This window comes from Acomys russatus, chromosome 23, assembly GCF_903995435.1.
Source record: "Acomys russatus chromosome 23, mAcoRus1.1, whole genome shotgun sequence".
Taxonomy (NCBI): Eukaryota; Metazoa; Chordata; class Mammalia; order Rodentia; family Muridae; genus Acomys; species Acomys russatus.
In genome coordinates this window covers 21,049,287-21,073,122 of record NC_067159.1, presented here as the reverse complement: position 1 = coordinate 21,073,122, position 23,836 = coordinate 21,049,287, and the positions used below count along the sequence as shown (strand labels likewise).

At 39.7% G+C, this 23,836-nt stretch overlaps 1 protein-coding gene across 1 annotated transcript in view; it reads right to left on the bottom strand.

Annotated features, from left to right (window-relative positions):
* Dpyd (dihydropyrimidine dehydrogenase) overlaps window positions 1-23,836 on the bottom strand; it is an 877,326-nt gene that overhangs the window by 285,073 nt on the left and 568,417 nt on the right. Inside the window, 1 exon segment of the mRNA XM_051165995.1 lies at window positions 5,628-5,696. Within this exon segment, the coding sequence (XP_051021952.1) occupies window positions 5,628-5,696 (69 nt within the window).

Below are 23,836 nucleotides of genomic sequence, written 5' to 3'. Positions count from 1 at the left end.
AGCTTACACTGTCTCTGTCCAAGCAAAATACTACAGGGGACCAAGATCCATGTCTTATCAAGGCACTCTGGCCATCCATTCCAGTTTTGGGTTTGGATGAAGAATCACACTGCAGGCCACAGGGTCTGACTACAGAGATGGGTAGAGCACACAGTCAATAGTGTTAAAAGATTCCACCAACAGAGACTGCGGGCCAGAAGGATCTATCAGCCCTTCCCTTTACCACTGTACTTCTCTGTTAGGGTGATCTTGTCGAGGTCTCGCTGACCCTACACCTGAGCCATATGCTCTGTTTCCTGAGGAAGTCTCTGCAGCTTCTCTACTGTACTATTTCACACTCGCGTTCCTTTCTGCCCTAGCTCATCTTTTTCATATTTTTTCACTGCTTAGGGATTGCATCCTTTAACAAGGCCATTTCTCATTAAATGTGACTCAATCTCTATTTTCTAGGCTAATACACATTAAGAAAGAAATGGATTCCGATTCTGTTAAAATGCTTTCAGGGTCTACTCAAAATCTAACACTGGCAGCCCTCAGTAATGGCTCAATTTTGCGTGTATCTGATTACATACTTAAGCTGTGAGCACACCCATGGATTGAGATGACTCCCATACACCTCTGTTTGACTGCACGAGAAATTGGTACACAGTTCATGACTGTGCTTTATAAATAAATACACCTTTGCATTAAACTGGGGAAAACTAATCAATGTCTCAGAAAAGGAAGAGACTCTAAGAGCAAATCCCAAACTGAGATAACTGAAGAGAACTACATACTGCTGAGTTTCCCGGAAATTTCATCATGCTGTAAAAGCCGCATGAAACGACTTCTTTGCCATGGTATCCAAAAGTACATGGCAACTCAAGCAAGGTTGCCGAGGATAAAGTATTGAAAGATATTTCAAGGGCAAGCTCTCTAAAGTTAGAATTTAAAAGGTCAGATTACATTTTGTTTTATTTACAAGAGAAAACCAATCATCAAGCAAATGAGGATGGTTCATCAGTCTGGGCACACAGTATCCTTGAGATGGCTGCATTTAGTTCAACTTAATATACAATTTGAATGTACCTAATGTCATGACCCAACTATGCCAGAAGCATGGACAAATATGTCTGTCTCTAGGTTCATTTTTTATTACTTAATTAATTTATTCAGATTACAACTTAATTGTTTCCCTCTCACTTGTATCCTTCCATTCCTCCCTCCCTCCTTCTTTTACCCTATTCCCCTCCCCTAGGTTTGTGACAGAAGGGGACCTCCTCCCCCACCATATGGTCCCAGCCTGTCAAGTCTCATCTTGGTAGCCTGCTTATCCTTTCTCTGAGTGCCAGCAGGCCTCCACACCAAGGGGAAGTGGTTAAATATGGGGCACCAGAGTTCATGTCAGAGTCAGTCCCTGCTCTCCACACAACTGTGGAGAATGTGCTGTCCATTGACTAGATCTGAGTATGGATTCAATGTTTACTGCATATATTGTCGCAGTAGTTTGAGCAGACCTTCCTTGGGTCCAGATCTGCCCATTATGATTTTCTTCTTGTAGGTTTCTAGGACACTTTGGACCCTTCTATTTCCCCATTTTCCCATACTTCTCGCACTTAGAGTCCCAATGGCTAACATCAAAACTCAAGTGACAGCACATGCTCATGAGGATATGGAGAAAAGGCAATACTCCTTCATTGTTGGTGGGAATGCAAACTTGTACAACCACCTTGGAAATCAATATGGGGCTTCTCAGAATACTGGGAATATGGAAGTCCCAGCTATTCTACTCGTTGGAATATACCCAGAAGATACTCTACAAGGACATATGCTCAACCATATTCATAGCAGCCTTATTTGTAATAGCCTGGAACCTGGAAACAACCTAAATGTCCCTCAGTTGAAGAATGGATAAATAAACTGTGGTACATTTACACTAGGGAATACTACTCAGCTATTAAAAACAAGGAAATCCCTAAATTTGTGGACAAATTGACGGGACCAGAAATGATCATAATGAGTGAGTTAACCCAGAAGCAGAAAGACTCACATGGTATATGTTCACTTATAATTGGGCACTAGCCCAAAAGGCATGTCCCATGAAAGTCTTTACTTACCAGGAGAATGGGATAAATGTGAGGACGTCCTACTGAGACTCTAGGCAAAAGAAATATAGGAGATGGGGAAATAGGACACAGAGGGTCCTACAAACCTACAATAAGAACATTGTGATGGGTGGATTAGGGCCCACGGGGGTTCTGCTCAAACTATTGCACTAACCAAGGACAATACAATAGTAAACATCGAACCCCTACTCTGATCTACCCATTGGACAGGACATTCTCCACAGCTATGTGGAGAGTGGGGGCTGACTTTGACATGAACTTTGGTGCTCCATATTTTACCACCTCCCCTTGGTGGGGAGGCCTGGTGGCACTCAAAGAAAGAATAAGCAGGCTACCAAGATGAGAATTGATAGCCTATGACCATATAGTGGGGAATGAGGTCCCCCTCAATCATAGACCTAGGGGCAGGAAATAGGGTGAAAGCAGGAGGGACAGAGGAATGGGAAGATACAAGGGATGGGATAACAATTGAGTTGTAATCTGAATAAATTAATAAAATTAAAATAAAAGATTAAAAAACAAGTATGCACATACATAATATGAAACTAGCTTATCTTTCAATTTTTGTGAACAACTGAAACATCCTTTTAAAGTAGTATAAATAAAATATGTATTAGAAAGCCCCCCCCCAAAGCAAGGAAATCCCAAAATTTGTGGACAAATGGATGGAAGTAGAAATGATCATATTGAGTGGGTTAACCCAGAAGCAGAAAGACTCACATGGTATATACTCACTTATAATTGGGCACTAGCCCAAAAGGGATGTCCCATGAAAGTCTTCACTTACAAGGAGATTGGGATAGATGCGAGGACTTCCTATTGGGACTCTAGGTTCACTTTTAAAGCTATTCATATGCTCTTAAGTGTTTATCATGCATAGTAAATTATACTTCAATCCAAGGAAACAGGAAAAGCAATGCCATCTTATATATATATATATATTTTCAATGCTGTGACCAAATACCTGAAAAGGAGCAACTTCAGGGAACAAATGTTTTTTTAGGCTTGTGGGTTAAGCAATGTAGCCACCTTGGTAAAGAAGGCGTGGAGTCAGGGCGAGCTCCTTGGTAGCAGGAAGCTCCTGAATAACTTCTCCACTGACCCTAGACAGCAGGGTATTGGTGCTTGTGCTCAGCTGGCTTTCTCCTCTCTCCTTTTTCTTCAATCTTGAGGTGTCACCAACTTTGAAGGTGGGTCCTCAGATAATCATGTCTGCATATGCCCTCACGGACATGTGCGGAGCTGTGCCTCACTAAGGGCCCCTGGCATTTTTTTCATCTACTCAGTAGGTTTGATTACCCCTCCTCCTTGTGCAAAGTTAAGCCCAGCATTTCTCCCTCTTAACTATTGATCATCAACAACTGTCGCTGTTTTGATGTCACATATATGCCTTTTTTGTTAGCAGTGGTGGTGCATAGAAGGCTAATGATAGATTTCCCCAACTCCAATTAAAAATCCAACCCACCAAAAGGAGAAATATCATGAAAATGTACACATGTAATATCTAGCGATTTGCTCATGCCCACACTGTTGACACAGTGGTGTGGTACCTGATTCCTGGTACAACCCACAAAAAAAAAAAAATTGTTCCTGTTAGACAGTATAGTAACATTGGATGGAAAATATTTTTGATTTATTTTATTGTGAATTTTTCAACTGCAACACACACACACACACACACACACATACACACACACAGATTTGTTTTGAATGGTGGATTCATAAAAACAAAAGCAGTAGGTGGTTCTCTTTCTCTGCTTTAATACAGTTATTTCATATGTGGATATGAGCATGGATATGCCACAGTGTGTGTGGAGGTCAAAGGACAAATTTAGAGTCAGGTCTCTCCTTGTGCTATACGGGTCACTGGGATTTATCTAAGGTCATCAGGATTAAAGGTAATCACCTTTACTCACCAAGATACCTCACAAACCCAAAGGTGAAGAAGAAGAGGAGGACAGGAAGCTGGGGGGTGACCTGAGAGGGGGGCCTGGGAAGACACTGGTTGGAAGGGGTGGATATAATCATAGTGCATTTCATACATGTATGAAGTTGTCAAAGAATAAGTGAATTATTATATTTTGAATATTGTTGGCTATGTGTAAGATGATATGCGATGGAATCCTGTTGGCTGTTGCTGCCCTACTTCCAGGAGGCTGCAAAGGTCTATGGGTATTCTCCCCATGACAAACTGCTAAGTTGGACTAGGACTAGTTTTACAAGGAGCAAGTTGGTCTCATTGCACGGCTTCCTCCTTCTTGGCATGTATATTGCTCCCTCATGGAGATATGGACTTTTTCTGACTTAATAGAAAGATTCTTTTCTCTTGTCTTTGTTACATACCATTTAGAAAACTTCAACAAATAAGAGTGAAAGAACAATATAGAATGTGACAGCATCTACATTTACTAATATAATTACAGACTTCTGTAAGTAAACTCCCTCACTTAAAAATTAATGTCCATTACTGAAGGAAATAATTTTTTAAAAGTATCTTATTCTTAGGGAAAAGCAGAGAAGCACGCAGCGTGATAAAGCCATTTATCATAGTCAGCTTAAAATTGGCAAAGCTCATGCCAAGCACGGGCTCTGTGGAAGATTTCATGGTCAATTAGGTAAATACATGTATAAAGCAGACCCAGCACAGAAGATCACGAAGCCAATTACAGATCATGTTTAATTTCACCCCCCTAAGTCCCAGAAGTAATTTTTCCCTTCACAGTTTAAAAAATATCCAAATAAAATGTATGATCAACATTTCTGAACACCATATAGGACATGATGATATTTTGTAATGTCAGGTCAGTTCAAAAGTATTACTTAGGTTCTGTCTTCAGCATGGCCAAGAGCTTTTCAAGATTCCCAGCCAGGCGCGTCTCACCTAAGTTGCCTGACTAAGTGTATTTTTGAAGGATGCATTTTTTTTCCTGTTGGAAATACAGATCTGAGGCACATGGCTCATTGTTTGCATTTGCGCAAGGTTCAGTTTATATTGTGTCGTGCTGGCCAATGAGTGTGCCATTCAGCAAAATTCCATCTTAGCACTTTATATGTGTTGGTATTGAAACTAGAACAGTATTAAATGAACCTTTTATATTTTAAATATTCAAGACCTTTATATTCAGAATCTCTTCTCTTACTGTCAAACTAGTTTGCCTAAAGGCAAGGCAAGATCAAGTTAGACTCTCAAAGGTAGAATTAAATTTTATCATGGCATCCATCATAATATACAGTTTGCTTAATATGCAAATGCAGAGTCTATGGATTCAGAGAATAAAGGGATTTTAGGTACTGTGTGAGATCCAAGGGACTGCTTTTATAGAATAGATTTCCTCTAAATTTACATTTCCATCATTTAAATGAAAACATATGGTAAACAAATTATAATAGAAATGTTTTAACTTACATTTTCAATTCAATTTTATTTCTCCTGTATTATTTTTTCTGTGGCAGCTCTTTACTTAAAACTAATAAAAATGAGAGAGGTGAAGTAAAATAAATATAAACTAAAGAAATTCTTACCTCAGCCATTTTGGAGAGTTCCATCCAGTCGCTTTTGTTGTAACTGCACATGATGCTGGCGATCAGGATCTTTACAGAGAAAAAAGAGAGGGTCTGGGTTTAAGCAGCCATACTGCTTTGCACACATATTAATATTTGTATGCATACATTTATAATGACAAGCTGCATTATAAACATTAGTCGTCAACTGCTGAAAAAGAAATGCCATAGAGAAAGCAGTGTGTAATCTTAAAGCACCACATAACATTTAGCACTTTGGGCCTGTGTCCTAATAACTGCCGTTGGACACTGGAGCATGTTATCTGAACAGGTATGTTCACATACATGCAGCTATGTATGAGACTTCGCATGTGTGCTAGTGCATGTGTATGGAGGTATGCATACACATGTGTGTGTAGGTACGTGATTGTGGGGCACTTGTAGTGGCCAGGTAGCCTTGGGCGGGTTTCTCAGTGGCCATCCGTGCCCCCTGCCTCTCTTTGAGATAACATTTTTTCACTAGATCCTGGAGCTCATCAGTTTTACTAGATTGGCTCAGCAGTGGGCACCATGGATTCTTTTATGTGTTCATTCTTCGTCTCAGAAAGTGGCAGTGGGAATTACACTAATTCGTGTGTAAATGTGTGCAAGTGAAAGAGATGTCTAATTTCTATAATGCCAGGGAAATGCGTATTACTATAATTATTAGCACAGCAAAAAAGATTTCAAAGTAAGGGAAAGAAAAATATAATGTTTCCTTCAATAATAACATATTACAATATGGTTAATACAATTCCATGTGTTTCTTGTGAATTACAGTTTTAAATTATATTAAATAACTTTACATTGCATTGGATTTCAGTAGGCTGACGATTTGTATACAGCCTTACATTAATCCATCAGTGGAGTCTATATGCAGTAGTTACTAATGTCTGCTCCAGGTCCAGAATATCTACATTGGAATCCAGGTTCTAACATCTGCAGGTACTGTGCTAATCAAGGGAGTAGATTTACTAATTAGTAAAATAGGAGTAACAGTAAAGATAAAAGCAAGAATGGCAGTGGCTAACACCTAATTAATTTTAATAGCGCAGTGGGCATTGTTTTAAAGGATTTTGCTTTGTGAAGTTATTCAGTAATTCAAAGCCTGTTTTGTCCATTTTGATGCCCTTATTGTGCCCAATAAAGATGAAAAGGTTACTGAGTTGTAAAGACCTTAGCACTACTAATGGGAAGATCAGGTGGGGGGGGGGGTGAGTGGGGGGGCAGGTTTAGACCCAGATGGCATTACTCATAGTCTACAGTGTGAGTTGCTGGCCTTTGCTGATCTCATGTACGTACTCAGGGAATGCTAGTAATTGTTTTTTTATTGTTACATCCCTCAGTGCCTAGGAGACTGAGGACCAGGAGTGATAGAATCTGCTAGAATTCACTGTGCTCCCATCACACTCTTCTTTATATATGTGTCTAACATAACATGGGCATGGTGCAAAAGCTATATGAATGTTTTCATACTTCCTGCCTGGTCCTTTAACAGGAACAAATGCCTTTTCTTGTCCTGTTTCAAATGGTTCAATTTCGTAGGATAGCCCAAACCAGGCGATTTGGAGGAAGAAAGGGGATTCACCCTATGTATCATACATATAAAACCCAGACCCTTCATTTGAACTTGGACACTGGCTCTAGACGCCCTGCCCACATGAAGAGTTTATTTGTATGCTATGGTATATGGTATATGTGCTTTTGAAAAACTTTGGCTGAAAGTTGTGGCTGTGGGTTTGTCTTTTTATCTAATTCGAGGAGGAAAACAAACCCATCCTTGCATGCTTAAAAGACATCATCTAGGCACCATCATCTAACGCACAATAACCAACATAGTGGTTGGCAGATAGAAACAATTCAATGAATATATGGATTAGGGCAACAAGTGTTTAAGAGAAGGGAGTTGCTTTATTAGCTGGTCTTTTTCAAAAGATTAAGCAGAAATGGAAATCTTGGGTTAGAGAAGATAAAAATCAACAAGTTGGTGCAAAACTATTGGCAAATAATTATAGGAGACAAAGTGAAAAGCAATTGAGTTCAAGGTACATATTAGTCCTGGTTATGGTGAAAAATAGCATCAGAGATACACAGGATGGGTCAACTAGATGGCCATTGAGGAGGTATCAAGAGACGTGATGTATGAATGTGGGTGACAGTGACAACCATAGAGCATTAGTCAGACAAAGGTATCTCAATGGGCTATAGAATGTAGAGGGGCATGAGTTTCGGACAAATTCCTAAGACAAGTAAACACATAGAAGTAACAGCAGATGATGATCAGAGGAGTCGCATCTAGCATGCCCTCTCTGCACTGCATAAGCGAGGATTCAACTTTTCTCTTATGAAACAAAGGTTTCTGCAAGAACGCTTATCCCAAGATCTTCTCTGTAAGGACCCAAAGTAAATGGGGCATCCCTTTTCTAATATCTTTATCCATCAGCAAAGGGTCTCTAACCAGACCACAGAGTCCCTTCAGTAACAAATGTTCTTTCTTCCTTTCCAAGTCGTCTTGTTCAGAGATGCCTGCTCATGCTTCAGCTGTAAAGAGGACCCAGGAAGAACACCAAAGAAAACAACACGTCACTTAGGACTAGAACTAATATCTCCTGAAACAGCTCTCCACTGAAGAGAAGGACACACAAGGAGGAGAAAGAAAAGGAAGAGAGAGAGAGAAGAGAAAGAGGGGCAGGGAGAGAAGATAAGAGGTGGGGAAGATGAAGGAGAAAGGGATAAAAGGAGGAGGAAGAGGTATATAAGGGCAGAAGGAAGGAGGAGGAGTGTGACTGAGAAGGAAGAACAGAAGAACAGCCTTATTCCCCCATTTGGAAGGAGTCAGGTGACATTCCAATTGTCTTCTTTGTACCTAGAGCAGAAAGAAATAAATTAAACCACAATAGAAAAGCCCACCATTTAAAGGCTCCAGGGGCAGATAGAACCTTGGGCTATGCTGCCAGAAGGCAAAAGTAGAGTCTATCAGATAAAAAGTCCCAGAGCCAAAAAGAGATTTTAATCAGTAAGATGACTCTTCTGCAGTAAAGCTGACAGGAGGTGGGTTGGATTATTAGAAAGTTTTTTTTTTTTTTTCAAAACAAAGCCATATCCCCACATATGTGCGAAGCTGCTCTCTCACCACTGTAGTCACAGCAAGGAGCACACATCATTTTCTCAGGGTAGAAGGTGAGATAGACAGCAAGGATAATCCTGCAGACAGAAGAGGGATGTAGGCTTCTGTCAGGAAAGTGGGCTGACACCACCAGCTGGATGTGATAGAACCTCTCAACTAGGGACTTGCATGGCTTCCACCCCTACCCCCACATATGTCATTTTAAATTTTGATAAAGCTGTATTTTCTTGAAGTTTGTATTGATTGTGTCATGATTCCTCAAAGTCATCAGGTGCCCCACAGGTTTCTAGGATCAAAAGGAACTATGATTGGGCTGGATGGAGACAAATAAATATTGTTCTAGAATTAATATGCTTTTCGAGTGAGAAACCACCCTGTACAGTTAAAGATCAATAAAGGAGAAATTTTTTTACTAGCATGTGTCTAACTCCGAGTAATGTCCAAGGTGGATCTGGCCATGAATAGTGGATTCTAGTATCTTATATTCACCTTAGGTTTATGCACTTATTATACGCTGTTATCCTTGCTTGTTTCGTAGGTATGAGGCCCAAGTTTCAACAATTTCAGCTGAGACAGGAGCTACTTTGGCAGATAGTTTCACACAGCAAAGACACTGCCAGATTTTTTGTTTTGTTTTGTTTTGTTTTTCGAGTCAGGGCTTCTCTGTGTAGCCAGCCTGGCTGTCCTGGAAGTGGCTCTGGAGGCCCTCCCGCTTCTACCTCACAAGGCTGGAATAAAAGGTGTGAGCCACTGCACCACTGCCCAGATACAAGAATTATATCTTAATTACACTAATGTTGTCACTCAGGCTCATTTTGCCCACCTGGCAGAACTATACTTTTCCTGATAATAGTGCAAGTGACTGACTGCCAGACCAGGAGTTAATGGTGATTGTGACTTAGTAGTCCCCTTGATCTTCCTAGATGCCTGGTACTGGTTATGGAGATTGACCTAATGGCTTCTTTAATTAGGCGCTACCTCCCTTTGTTATGGGACTGAAGACTAATCAGAGGTCAATCTTAGTGAGTAAACATTAAAAGAAACTGTCTCAGCATCCCTGAACTTCATTTATGGTAAGGGGAAATTTCTTTCTCACAGTTTCTAACAAGTCTGTAGTGCTGTGGTCAGCTTGAGTGAGGCAAGCCTTGTCCTTCTCCCCAGTTCCATCTGCCTTACTAAAAACCCTATAGCTGACCATCAAGGACTGGTCCCTTATTTGACCACTTCTTCCTTCTGACGCTGACTATGTAGGTCCCGCTATCAAAGTCTGGAAGTCCAGCAGTCAGAAGCCCACCTTGGCTTATTTAATGAACATGTATAATTAAACTAAACACCTCATCCTAACATGGCGTTTCCCTTTTTTTTTTTTTTTTTTTTTGCCTGTATAAACTGCCATTTTCTTACATGATATGTCTGTCTCCTCTCTGTCCCACTCTATGACAAATTCCTCTCTTCCCTCTCCCTTTTTCCCTCCCTTTTTTCCCTCACCCTCTATCTCCTGTCTTTGTCTCTTATCCCCTGCCCTTTGTCCCTCTGGGGAAAATAAATCTTTGTGCTGAGAACATGGCCTTGAAGGCCCTGAACCATACCTTTTTTTTTTTTTTTTTTTTAAATTTTTTTTATTAATTTATTCTTGTTACATCTCAATGGTTATCCCATCCCTTGTATCCTCCCATGCTTCCCTCCCTCCCATTTTCCCCTTATTCCCCTTCCCTATGACTGTTCCTGAGGGGGATTACCTCCCCCTGTATATGCTCATAGGGTATCAAGTCTCTTCTTGGTAACCTGCTGTCCTTCCTCTGAGTGCCACCAGGTCTCCCTGTCCAGGGGACATGGTCAAATGTGAGGCACCAGAGTACGTGAGAAAGTCATATCCCACTCTCCACTCAACTGTGGAGAATGTCCTGACATTGGCTAGATCTGGGTAGGGGTTTAAAGTTTACCGCCTGTATTGCCTAGACTAGTTACCTTCTAGTCATATTGGAGGCGGCCTTCTTTTAGCTAAATCCTACTTTGTATAACTTAATTATTTCCTCATAAAAGTTTATCAGTAGATTGCTTTCATTGTCTTTTTTACTGCTGGAATTTTCTATTGCATCATTATCACCTAGAATATTGTCCTGGACATGATGAACCACCTGTCTGATCAGATTCATGTGGGTACAGAGGTTGGATGCAGCTTGTGTGAGGCTCACACTGGGGTGAGGGTGGGATCCATACATTCATCTCCTCAGGCAGGTTTTAATAGTCTTCTACGTAGGCAAGCTGTAACAGTTCTAAACAAGTTCTACCTCCTTGTTCCCCAACAATAAGGAAGGACCCCAGGCTGGGATAATCACAGTGATTGGTTAGTTAACACTTGTCATCTACACAGAACCACAAAAGTTAGAAGATGTTAGACATCCTTAAACTAGACGGTATATGTACTGAGAGTCAGTGACCAATGAGCTCTCATTTGTCCACCCACCTCCTGCTTTCAGTGACATGTCCAAGACAGGCAGAATGGACAGAGGAGAGTGAGAAAGTGAAGCCAGTCAGAGATGGAATACAGAGCCTTGCTGCAGACAACTGCTAGGCCAGGACGTTATGAACATGTGTGCGTGTAAGCATATACAAATACTGAGTTTCTACTCAAGTTCATGCTTTGAATTTTAACAACTGCTGTATGTAAAAAACAAACAAACAAACAACAAAAACAAAAAAACACTTTCGAGAAAATCTGATGAACAATTTCTTTTTCAGAGTCAAGTAAAAAGAAAACATAATTTCATCAATGATTTAAAAGCAGGCTTATTGGGGCTGGAATATCTAGGTTAACAGAGTGCTAACTGGGCATGGGTAAAGCCCTGGATTCAGATTCATAAAGCACCACAATTAGTCTAAACACTCTAAATATCTGTATCTAAAACCCAAGCATGGTTTGTAAAAACATAGTAATATAGTTCATATATACCACAATGGCTGCAAAATTATCTTCACTTTCATTAAAACAGACCTGAGGTTTTCTAAAATCAAGCTAAAAGATACTCACTGTAAAAGGAGATGAAGCATAATTTAATCTTTCTGTGATTATTAAAAAGTCCTTTAGTGTTTTGCTTGACTCAGTTTTTAATCAAGTAAAAGAGGACAGGCTATTTTGCTTCCTATGAGAAAAGTGAACTGACGGGTACCACTTATGATGAAGTATCATGCCACAGTACGAGAAATGAATACTCAGTGACACATATTCCTAATCAAAGTTTTACTTAATTTAAGCCATTTCCAGGGCTCCCTTTTTATAGTTCATATTTTAAAACATTATTGAATGAGGTGATATATAAGAGCTGAACAGTACATATGAACTTTGGCCCTACCGTTATTTTATGACAGACATTCTGGTAGGAAGTTCTAACAATGTGGAACAAGCTAGCAACATACAAATTCATTTCCCACGGTGGCATAGAAATCAAGAGAGTAAGAAATTGACTTAAGATGGTTGGAGAGAGTGTCAGAGGGTAAGAGCGCTGGCTGCTTTCCAGAGGTCCTGAGTTCAATTCCCAGCAAATACATGGTGGCTCACAACCTTCTATAATGAGATCTTGTGCCCTCTTCTGGCCTACAGGAGGAACACTGCATACATAATCAATAAATAAATCTTAAAAAAAAAAAAAAAAAAGAAAGAAAGAAATTCGCTTAAAGTCTTTGTTCATTCAACATTCAGCCAATATTTCCCAAGAATGTACTGATTACAGCTAACTTCCAACTTGGAAGTAACACATGAAATAAGAAATAAAAATGCTGTCATCTTAAGTAAAGACATGTATCTCTTTCTCTCTCTAGGCAACTGCTAGGTCAGGATTGCTGTGAAGAAGGCAATAGTAGAGAAAAATGTGGCAGAATTACTGGGTGTGGGGGGAGTACAGTCATAAGCAAGAAAGAGTTAGTCAAGGTCCCGCTGCATTGTAAACTGAGAGATCAGAAGGTTCCTTGCTCTGAAGACTAGAATGGGGAATGAAATTTGGCCTTCTGAGAAGAGAAAAGTGTGTACAAAGACTGAGGGGGGATTAGTTTGGAATGTTTAAAAGACCAAAGGTCTAAAAAGCTTCAGGACAGGACAAAAATAGTACAAATGACAATGAGATAAGCAGCTAATAGCTGTCCCTCTGGAACGTCTGACCCCTTGGGAGATAATAAAAAAGTTGTGGATGCTAATCTAATGATCCGACTTACATACATCAAGTATGTTTCTGATATTTTCCAAAGGAAGCAAATAAGCATAATAGATGTGAAAATAGGAATTTCAGTTTGGGTGACATGGTATGGCATCCATGGAAGTGAAGAAAAGATGATGGCTTTGAGCCTAAATGGCAGGCGAGTGTTTACATTGAAGGAGACAAAGAAAGAGTAACATTAAAGATGATTCCTAGGCTACTAGCTTGAACTCTGAGTTTGAGAATGTAAATTATGTAGGAACATAGATGAAGCTTAGCAGAGAGATGAGTAAGAAAACACAAAGTTCACTTTTAGTGTGGTCCATACGAGCTGTCCAATAAGTATCACAGTAGTGATGTCACTGATGTGGCCTTGGCACATTTGTTGATAATCGACTAAACGGGTTAAGGACAAAGTTATAAAATAAGGATATGTTTTTTTTTTTTTACTAATTTATTCTTGTTACATCTCAATGTTTATCCCATCCCTTGTATCCTCCCATTCCTCCCCCCTCCCATTTTCCCATTATTCCCCTCCCCTATGACTGTTCCTGAGGGGGATTATGTCCCCCTATATATTCTCATAGGGTATCAAGTCTCTTCTTGGCTACCTGCTGTCCTTCCTCTGAGTGCTACCAGGTCTCCCCCTCCAGGAAACATGGTCAAATGTGAGGCACCAGAGTACGTGAGAAAGTCATATCACACTCTCCACTCAACTGTGGAGAATATTCTGACCATTGGCTAGATCTGGGTAGGGGTTTAAAGTTTACCTCCTGTATTGTCCTTGGCTGGTGCCTTAGTTTGAGCGGGACCCCTGGGCCCAAATCTGCCTATCATATTGTTCTACTTGTAGATTTCTAGGACCCTCTGTATCCTTTTATTTCGCTATTCTCCCATGCCTCTCTCATTTAGAGTCTCTATAGGATGCCTTCCCCTCTGTCCCAGTTTCTTGGTAAGTGAAGGCTTTCGTGGGACATGCCCCTTGGGCTAGTATGCAGATATAAGTGAGTATATATAATCACATTTATAATCAACTGGCAAGGTGATTGGAAACTAAATGGAATAAAGTTAATGAAAACAAAGGCCAAGGCCCAACCTCAAACCTCAAGAGAATGTGGTTTCACAACAGAAGGAAGAACATTTTCTTAAAATGTAAGGTATGGCCCAGTGTGATGAATTCTGCTGAAAGTTTATGAAAATAAGTTATAAAACAGTTTTCTGGGGATTGTAACATTCCACCCTGCAGGGAAGCTCTTAAAAAGGAAGGTAAGCAACTCAAAATAGCTCCGCGAAGTACCTGAAACTGATCAGATTCTCTAGATACCTCCCTGAGGGAGCAAGCAATAAAAGCTGAGATTCCTTCACAGAAGAGTGAAACAGAGCTTCTAAGAAGATTCTCAAACAAGCTAACCTACAAAGGCTCAGACCAGACCAGTTGCCTGGAAGAAGCAGAAACCAACAGAGTTTTTCCAAGAGGTTTAGACCAACAGAGTCACTTGGAAAGATTGTTCTCGAACCTGTTGAGCTATTTGTAGGATGTAAAAAAATTGCTCCAGGTTCCCAGCTTTTGTGAACTGTCAGCCTGCTGTGGTGTGGTCTGGTGATGCTCATGCCTTTGAGTCATTTCAGCTCCTGTAAGTAACCCCACTGGGTTTGGCAACACAGAGGTCTCTGATCACCATTACCAGATGGCAAGCAGTAAGGGTGTGACTCAGACTGGCATGGGATGAATGAACATAATTTGAAGATGTGGGAAGGGAGTTTCAGTTCCCATTGCTGTGATAAAATAACCTCACAAAGTAAGGGACAAAGGGGTGATGGAGCTCAGGACTCCAGGTTAAAATTCCTTAGTTGCAAGGAATTCAGGGAGGCAGGAAATCGAAGCAGATAGTGCCATCCACACTTGAGAGTAGAGATCACTCAATGGATTGTGCATGTGCTGGGCATGCTCACCTTCATACTCTCTCTTATCTCTCTGTGTGTGTCTTTGTTGCTCTGTTTCAATCATTCTAGGGTCCAGCTGATGAACAATGCCAATCTCAGGGTAGGTCTTCCAACCTCACTTAACTCAATCAAGAAAATCCCTCCTGGGCATGGCCACAGGTCAATCTCAAAGAAAATCCCTCCTGGGCATGCCCACAGGTCAATCTCAAAGAAAATCCCTCCTGGGCATGGCCACAGGTCAATCTCATCTAGACAGTATTTCATCCTTGACTTTAGGAAAAGGTATGAAGAGACAAATGAAAGATTGTAAGAAGCCCAATGTGAGTCCCTTTTAATGATCTGCATTTTAATATGTTATTACATTGGTGGAATGATCTGGAAGAACGTATGAAGATGATAACAGAGATAATGATGAATCAGGAGTGGTGGAAGGCAGCGCCCCTGGAGAGGGACACGGCAGTTTAACAGGGCAGAAAGGAGGAGAGCAAAGAAGTAGCTAAGGTAGGGTTAATCGATTTGGTGTGAAAAGGCGAAATCATTACTGTTGTTAAGTTTTCTTTATGATATGGAGGTAAGAATTTTCGATGAGAGTAAATAGAAAGTGTGGTCAGAGGTTCAGAATTACGAGGGCAAGGTGAAAGTAAAACAAACATCTAAGAAAATAAGAGAACAAGTCTACTAGATTATGGTACAATCACAAGTCCTCAAAAGCAAAAGTACTATTGAATATTGATAATATTTTAGGAAAGACAGAATAACTAGTAAAAGGAAAGTAAAAGAAGGTGTATAAAGTCAGGACACAAATTATATGGCTGAACACAAAAGACAGGTTGTATAGATTGCCGTAGAGTGGTGACTCATCTTACTAAGACTCTTTTTAGTGCACAGGTTATTAAAGTTTGATGTGCTTTATGAGAAAAACAATCTCTATTGAATTGTGCTATGTAGACAATGCTTTTAAACTGGGTTTTTCTGCTAAGTATGGTACTGGTTGCCTGTAATTTTGGCACTCAGGAGCCTGAGGCAAAAGAATCTAGGTTTTAGGATAACCTAGATGTCTTAGGGTTTTTGTTGCCTTAAAGAGGCACCATGGCTACACAAGTCTTATAAAGGAAAGCATTTAATTGGAGATAGCTTACAGCTTAAGATGTTTATTTAGTCCATTATCATCATGGTGGGAAGCATACAGATACACGGGCAGACATGATGATGGAGAGTAGCTGGGAGTTCTACATCTGAGTCAGCAGGCAGCAGGAAGAGAGACACTGGGCCTGGCTTGACTATTTGAAATCTCAAAGCCCACCCTTAGTGATACTTTCTCCAATAAGGCCACACCTATCCCAACAAGGTTACACATCTAATAGTGCCACTCCCTATAAGCCTGTGAGCCTATGGTGGCCATTTTCATTCAAACCATCATACTAGGCAACATGAAGACTCTGGCACAAGAAAAAGTTCCCGTCATTTAAACTACATTTTCCATATTTTGAGTTTTCTTTTAGTTAAAAAAAAAGTAACCCAAGAAAACCCACACTTCTTGGGCAAACATTCTTATGAACTGTTAAAATTTCAAGGCATTCTAAAATAGCAGTTATAACAATTCATTGGTAAGATTTTGTATACTTTTCTACCTGAAAAATACAACAAAGATTTAAACCTCTATGTGGACATTTAGTCTCCAAGAAAGAACTGTTGGCTTGTCTCCATTGCTATGCTTTATAGTTCAAAGTTCAGAATTAAAAAATTATCAGATGAAAAAAAAGATGTAAATATTAAAAAAAAAAACAAAGTTCAGAATCAAAATTAGTGGTCAGTTACTTTCAATTTGATAATCCCATTTTCATACAGGATAAATATAATGATTCTTGTTAAAATGTCATGCAACTCAAATAACAGTAAGGTTTATTTCATAGAAATTAAGGTGAAGAAGAGATTACATTTTTCATTCATTATGAGCTGGCTGTCTTGTCTGATACCCACTGACAGGAAGTCTATGCTTTGAAACACACTGTCAATAATGCTTTTGTATTCTGCAACTGCACTGTAAGCTACATGGGTAATCCAGTCAAGGATTCCGTTTCAAGACAGCTGAAAGACTTCAGTAGGTAAAAAGAGCAAAGTGACAAAGGTAAGCAGCTGTAAATTACAATTAGCAGAGTTAGAGTTTGGCAGGACATTTCACCAAATCATTCCTAACTGCACTGGGATTATATTAACACCAGCATGACACAAGGACCTGCAAACTGCCATAAAAATATATCTAGTAAATACTAATTGATGTACACACTCAAAATTTAAGTGCACTTTGTCCTTTAGTACAAGTATGGTGAGAGTGAAACTGGGTCAGTTTCCCTAAAAGGCACACAATGACTCCAGTTTATCTAAAATCTGTCATGTCGTATTTGCTTATTCTGTGTTTAATGGCTATAAATAAGAACATTATACGTATAAGTTATTTTTATTAAGTTTAAATTTATCTTTAAAACAACCCTTTTGTTGTTATTTGGGGACCTACAACTGGTTTCTACACAGGATCATTTCTTTCTGTTTTTTTTTTTTTTTAAGATTTATTTATGTATTTATTTTGTATACAGTGCCCTCTCTGCCTGTACACCTGCAGTCCAGAAGAGGGCACCAGATCACATTACAGATGGTTGGGAGCTGCCATGTGGTTGCTGGGACTTGAACTCAGGACCTCTGGATGAGCAGTAAGTGCTCTTAACCTCTGAGCCATCTCTCTAGCCTCCACACAATCATTTCTAACATGAAAAAGCAGTATTTAAAAGTTTAATAAGTTAGACTTAATAGCAGATGCCTGTAATCTCAGCACTTAGAAGTTTGAGAAAGAGAGGCAGAAAGATCTCAGGACTGGTGTATATCATGAATTATATGCTTGTCAAGGTTCTATAGAATGATTTGTTTCAACAAACAATAAAAATTTAAACAAAAAAATCATTTACAGACACACACACACACACACACACACACACACACACACACATTAGTAATGGGATATATCAAGAAAGCAAGAAGGAAAAAAGCCATTATTGGACATTCTGGGAATGCTCCTCTACAGGTTACTTTTTAAAAACAACAGTCAGCTCTGGAGGTGGAAGCTCAGTTGAAGAATTGTCTGAATCAGTCTGGCCTGTGGCCATGACTCTGAGGAATTGTTTTGATTGGTGATTGACATGTGAGGGCCCGCCCCACTGTAGATGGCACCTTTCTCTAGACAGGTGGCCCTGGGTTGTAAAAGAAAGCTCCCAAAGAGAGAACAAGAGAGCAGTCCATTGATCAGTGTTCCTCCATGGTCCCTGTTTCAGCTCCTGTCCTGGACTCCTCCTGCCTTGAGTTTCTGCTCTGATGTCTCCTAATGATGAATGAGGAAGTACAAGATAAAACCAAACCTTCCATCCCTTGACTTGGTTTTGGTTGTTGTTCTATCATAACAATAGGAAACTATCAATGTAGTCCCCACAGTGTTGCCTTTTTGTCTCCTGTTGATCATTTTTCAGTATGTATTCACCTAGTGTTCGTCCGCTATGTTCTTAGAAACTGGTACATCTACAGTTACCATCGACATCACAAAATCCAGCCTTGATGTTTATTAGAGTTCTTGTCACTTCAGTAGGCTAACCAGCACTAGTTTCTTTTCCTTCTAGTTCTCTGGTTCTTGATACACTTTTCTCTCCTCCTTCTTCTCTCTTACATGTGAGTGTGCCCATGCATTACCTCTGTCTTGGTTTACATGCAGCGCTTAGACATCAAACTGAGAATGTTTCCCAATACAAACAACCTTATATCACTCTTATAAAAGACAGCATTCGATTGGAGCTGCCTTACAGTTTCAGAGGTTGAGTCCATTATCATCATGGTGAGAAGCATAGTGGCATGCAGGCAGCAATGGTGCTGGAGAAGAAGTTGAGAGTTCTACATTTTGATGTGCAGACAGCAGCAAGAGACTGCTACATTAGGTCTAGCTTGAGCATATAAGACCTCAACAAGCCCACCTCCATAGTGACACTCTTCCTCCATCAAGGCCACACCTACTCCAGCCAGGCCATACCTCCTAATAGTGCCACTCCCTATTGGCCAAGCATTCCAACCCATGAGCCCATGGGGAAGGGGGCATTCCTACCCATAACACTACAAGCTTTAAAGGAATACTTGCTTTAAAGGAATATTAAAAAGCAGCCGAGCCAGGTGTGGTGGGACATGCCTTTAATCCTAGTATTCAAGGGCAGAGGCAAGTGGTGGATAGATGAGCTTGAGACCAGCCTGGTCTACAGAATAAGCTCCAAGACAGCCAGGGTAACAGAGAGGAACCTCTTGTAAAACAAAACAAAGAAGACGAAAAGTTAGCTGAGACAATGGATTCCAAATAACATATCATCTTATTATTAATTCCAATTTCTATATTTAAGTTCACTTCTATACTCCAACAGGGTAATGGAGTTTAAGAATCTCTAGTTTTCTAAGTTATATTTCTCTAGATAAAAATAACTGCTTACATGGCTTTAAGCTTTGCTCTTGAATACACACTTTCATATACATTATCTCATCTATTCCCTACAATAAGCATGAATTCATAGAAACTTATACTGAGGGCCTTATAATGAGACTCAAACAATTCAAGTTATTTTACTGGGTCAAGTTAATCAATAGCAGAGTCAGGGACTGAGCTCTGAGCTTTGAATCTAAGTTCCCTCTACTACATCAAGACTGTATCATATTGATTTCCTATCCTTTCAATTTACATTAGAGATGGCGGTGGATTTTGTACCCCAGTTCTCTTGAGGTAGATTGAGAGAGAAGAGTGCTCAGTTATATCAATCCAAGCTTCTTGCTTGGACTTCATAGCCACTCCCACCAAGAAGGCACATTTATGTATTCAAGCCTGGTTTTAGTCAACAGAACTTGGCAGAGGTGATTTGGGAGAGCCAAGGTAATGCTGGAAGAGACGGAGACTCACTGTCTTGAAACTCCACTTGAGATGCTAGCCCACTGGATGAGGAGACCACCGTCATAGATGAGCCCTCTTGTTTGTGTCTTGCTGGACCTGTTAGAGGAGTATGACTCTAGGACAATTAGACCTTGGCCACAGTGGAACGAGAGAAGCTCAGGCTAGAAAAACAAGGCGGCTTAATTCAGTTAAGCAAATTGTAAACAGCCATGATTGTGAGTTAAATAGATCCCCCTGGCCCTAACTCTGGGAATGCTCTGTTACACACGAAAAGTTAGCTCTTGCCAGTTTTAGTAAAATACACCAGCCAGAACTAACCTATGCAGTATTCACATGACTTCTGTATGTCATATTGCACACGTTGTTTTGTCTTTAATTTTTAGAGCACTGCAACATAAACATTTAACCTCCACTTCACAGACAAGCAAAGAAAAATCTCACAGTGGTAGACTAAATAACCAGACAATTACATGTCAATAAGAACAGATAGAAAGTTTGAATTGCCTGGTTGTAATATTTTTGTTCTGAATAATTGTTTATGTTTCTTAATCATACATTTGCAGAAAACCTATGGGTTTACATCACAGGTGGTGAGTTTTATTCAAGGAATGCCAAGTTTTATTATGTGACCCTTTAGAAGCTAAGTCATTTCTGTTCTTAGTGAAGGGTTATTTTCTGTAGTTCTGTGAACATCGCCTAAGCTAGACAGGCAAGGGGAGCTGCCCAGGATAATAAAATGGAAGACTAAGTCATTCAGAACCAACGCGGTGGTACATGGTATCCTGAACACTGGCCTAAGATAAAGTTATTTTGGACCTTAATAATGTGGCCTCAGTCACCCAGCAACATATAAATGCATATGTATATATATGTGCATATGTGCATGTGGTATATGTCTGTATATGCATGGTATATGTGTGTGTACTGTGTGTGTGGTATATGTACATGCATGTATTTGTATGTATGTGTAATATTCCATTTTTTTCTCAACACTGGGTTTTCTCGTGCAACTGCACTCTCCAGGAAGTATGCCTCCTCTGTATCTGACAAAACTAACAAGAACTTACTTGTCTCAAACCACCCTCATTATTCTCAGAGATAGAATCACTATTTCACTGGAAATTCCTATGAGGAATTTCTCTTCTCAAGTAGTTCTGGTCACACAGCATCACAGGTGTACCAGCATCACAGATTTGGGTCCTTTTCCCACCACTGTATCCCTCATTCTAGTCAATGGGCAAATACATTAAATTTTTTACTTCTGTTTCTTCTCAATTGGTTCATTACAATCTCTTCCACTTCATGCTTATTTAATAAATATCTGTAGATGGAAGAGTTGCTATTTTTATGACTTTTAAACTTTTTTGCTTCTGTTTATGAAAATTACAGTATATACTGCAAACAATAGTACCGAAACGACCATGAACAGCACATACACATGTACACACATAACACACACTCATACATACATACAAATACACACATATATACATATACCATGCACATATACATGAAATGCAGACTTAGACCACATGCATATATGCCACATACACACCACACACACACACAGAGCAGAAACCAAATAGCCATCCCACTCACAAACATAACCATGATGACTACGATATATATAAATTACTTAGGTCTCTGTCATTTATATGACTTTATTTTTAGAGCCATTTTATTTTTACATCAGAATTGACAAGAAGAGGAATTGCAGCACTTTTGTATATTCTTCTTACCCTGTCTCCACACATGCACAGACCCCCGCTGCCAGCCTCTCTTATTAGATTGGTCCAGTTACAATGTATTAACCTACACTGACCAAGTAGCTTCAGCCAGAGTTCAACAGCTTCCATTAATTCTTAGAGTTCTACATCTGGGGATTTGGATAACCACACAGTGGCTGAATCCTCAGGACATTTCCTCACAGGGTAGCTTCCTTCCCCTACAACTTCTCCACACTGCTCATCCAGTCCTGCTTTCCACATGTCCAGGCAGCCATGGCCTCACTTACTGTTCCACAGATGCAGACTTTTCCGACCTGCTGATCTCAGTTACTGAGAGGAGTAATTTTTTTATTCCAGGTGTTTTGTGGCTTGACAAGCTAACTTCTTTTTAGTGCTCAGTGGTGGAGATGTACATCCCAGGTCAGCCATTTACCTTCTGACTGACATCTGGCTGCTCTCAAGTTTGGGCAATTATGAACAGAGTTGCTTTAAACAGCCATGTGCAGTTTTCCAAGTAGAAATCACTTTTTAACTCCTCTGGGTAGGTATCAATGCACTGCTGAATCGTAGGGCTAGAGGATATTTAGTTTTAAAGCACATCGCTGGTTGTCTTTGAAAGTGGTCCAGTCCACTTTGCATTCACTTTGCATGGAAGGCAGTTATTTTACTTTGCATCTTTGACAGAATTTAATGTTGGAGGTGGTTTGGATTTGGGATATTTTAATAGTTACTGTCTAGCTCTTCGTTTCCTTGATGACATATGCTCTAGTCAATATTTTCATTTGCTTGTTTTTCATCTGTGTGTCTCCATTTATGAGGTTTATTGCTAATAGAAATAAAGTCTACCTGATAGTGGCATATGATCATTTTTTGTATAGTGAAAGATTTTGTTTGCTCATACTTTGTTGAGAGTTTTGGTGTGACTCTTCATGACATGGTATTCTACAGCTCCGTACTATGTTTTTGTTTGGTTTGAAGACAAAGCTGGCCTCAGTGAGTGAGTACATATCCTTCCCCCCTCCTTCTCTCCTCTAGAAGAGACTCTAGAGGACTGGGAGAATATCATTTTAAAATACTTGCTGAACTCACCTGTGAACTCATTTGGAGTTATTTGCTCCTTTGAGACAATACAATTCCTTTTATTCAGTGTTTAATATATATATATATATTAAATTTTATTTCTTTCACATTGAATGTTTGAATATGACTTTCCTATAGAATTCCTGTAAGTTATCAAATTTGTGGCCATACAGACATGCACAATATTTCTTAGTTATTACTTCAATTTTCATGATATCTGTAGTGATGTCCACTTTTAAATACAATGTTATGAATTTGTGCTTTATATTCTTTATGTTGGCTTGGTTAGGGTCCCCTGAGTTTTATTGATTTCTTTAAATAATATGCTTTTGGTTTTGTTTGTTTCTCTCTACTGATAATCAGTTTTCAATTTCATTGATTTTTGCTCTAAATCCTATTGCTGTATTTCTCCTTAATTTGAAGACAAATTTCATCCTTCCTTTATTGCCTCCTTCTGTAGTGAGAATTCGGGAATTTTGTTTTCTTTAAAAAAAAGAAAATATTATAAAGTTAAAAAACCTAAAAAAAAAAAAAAAAAAAGCACAGAAATATCTTAAGTATATGTTTTCTTCTTATTCCCAGATATGGGATACGGGGCTGCTTCAGATTGTCCAGAGCAGCTGAGTATAATTTGCCTCGTGTCTGCCAGGGGCATGATGTTGGCAGCTGCAGATAGTTTCTTTGATTGTGTGATCCTTGGAATTCTGGGAATTTTCAGAGGGTATATGAATGCGAGGGTCCTGAGAGGCAGGGTGTGTTGTTGGCTGGATTTTGGTTGCTGTTGGTGATCGCTGGTAGCAGTTTGTTAGGTAGTTGTGTGCAAAGAAGAAATAACATGAAAAAATTAGATATCTGTCAGTAAAGGAGTTCATATTTGCACCAAGCAGCTCAACTGTAAGCAGACTAATGAACAATGCCACTCCTTTCCAAGCCCTGATTTTATTTAGGGATCTCTTTCCTTTTCTCTCTACATTTTTTTTTTCATCTTCTCATGTAGAGTTGGGCGGTTGAAAGGGAGGCAGAAAATGGGTGGAGAGAGCTGGAAGAAAGAAGAACCCTAAAGTAGCAAACAGTGCTACGCCTTTCTTTTTCTTTTCATTTTTCTTTTTATTCTGGGACAGAAACTGTTTCATATCCAAGGTTGCCTGGAATATGCTAAA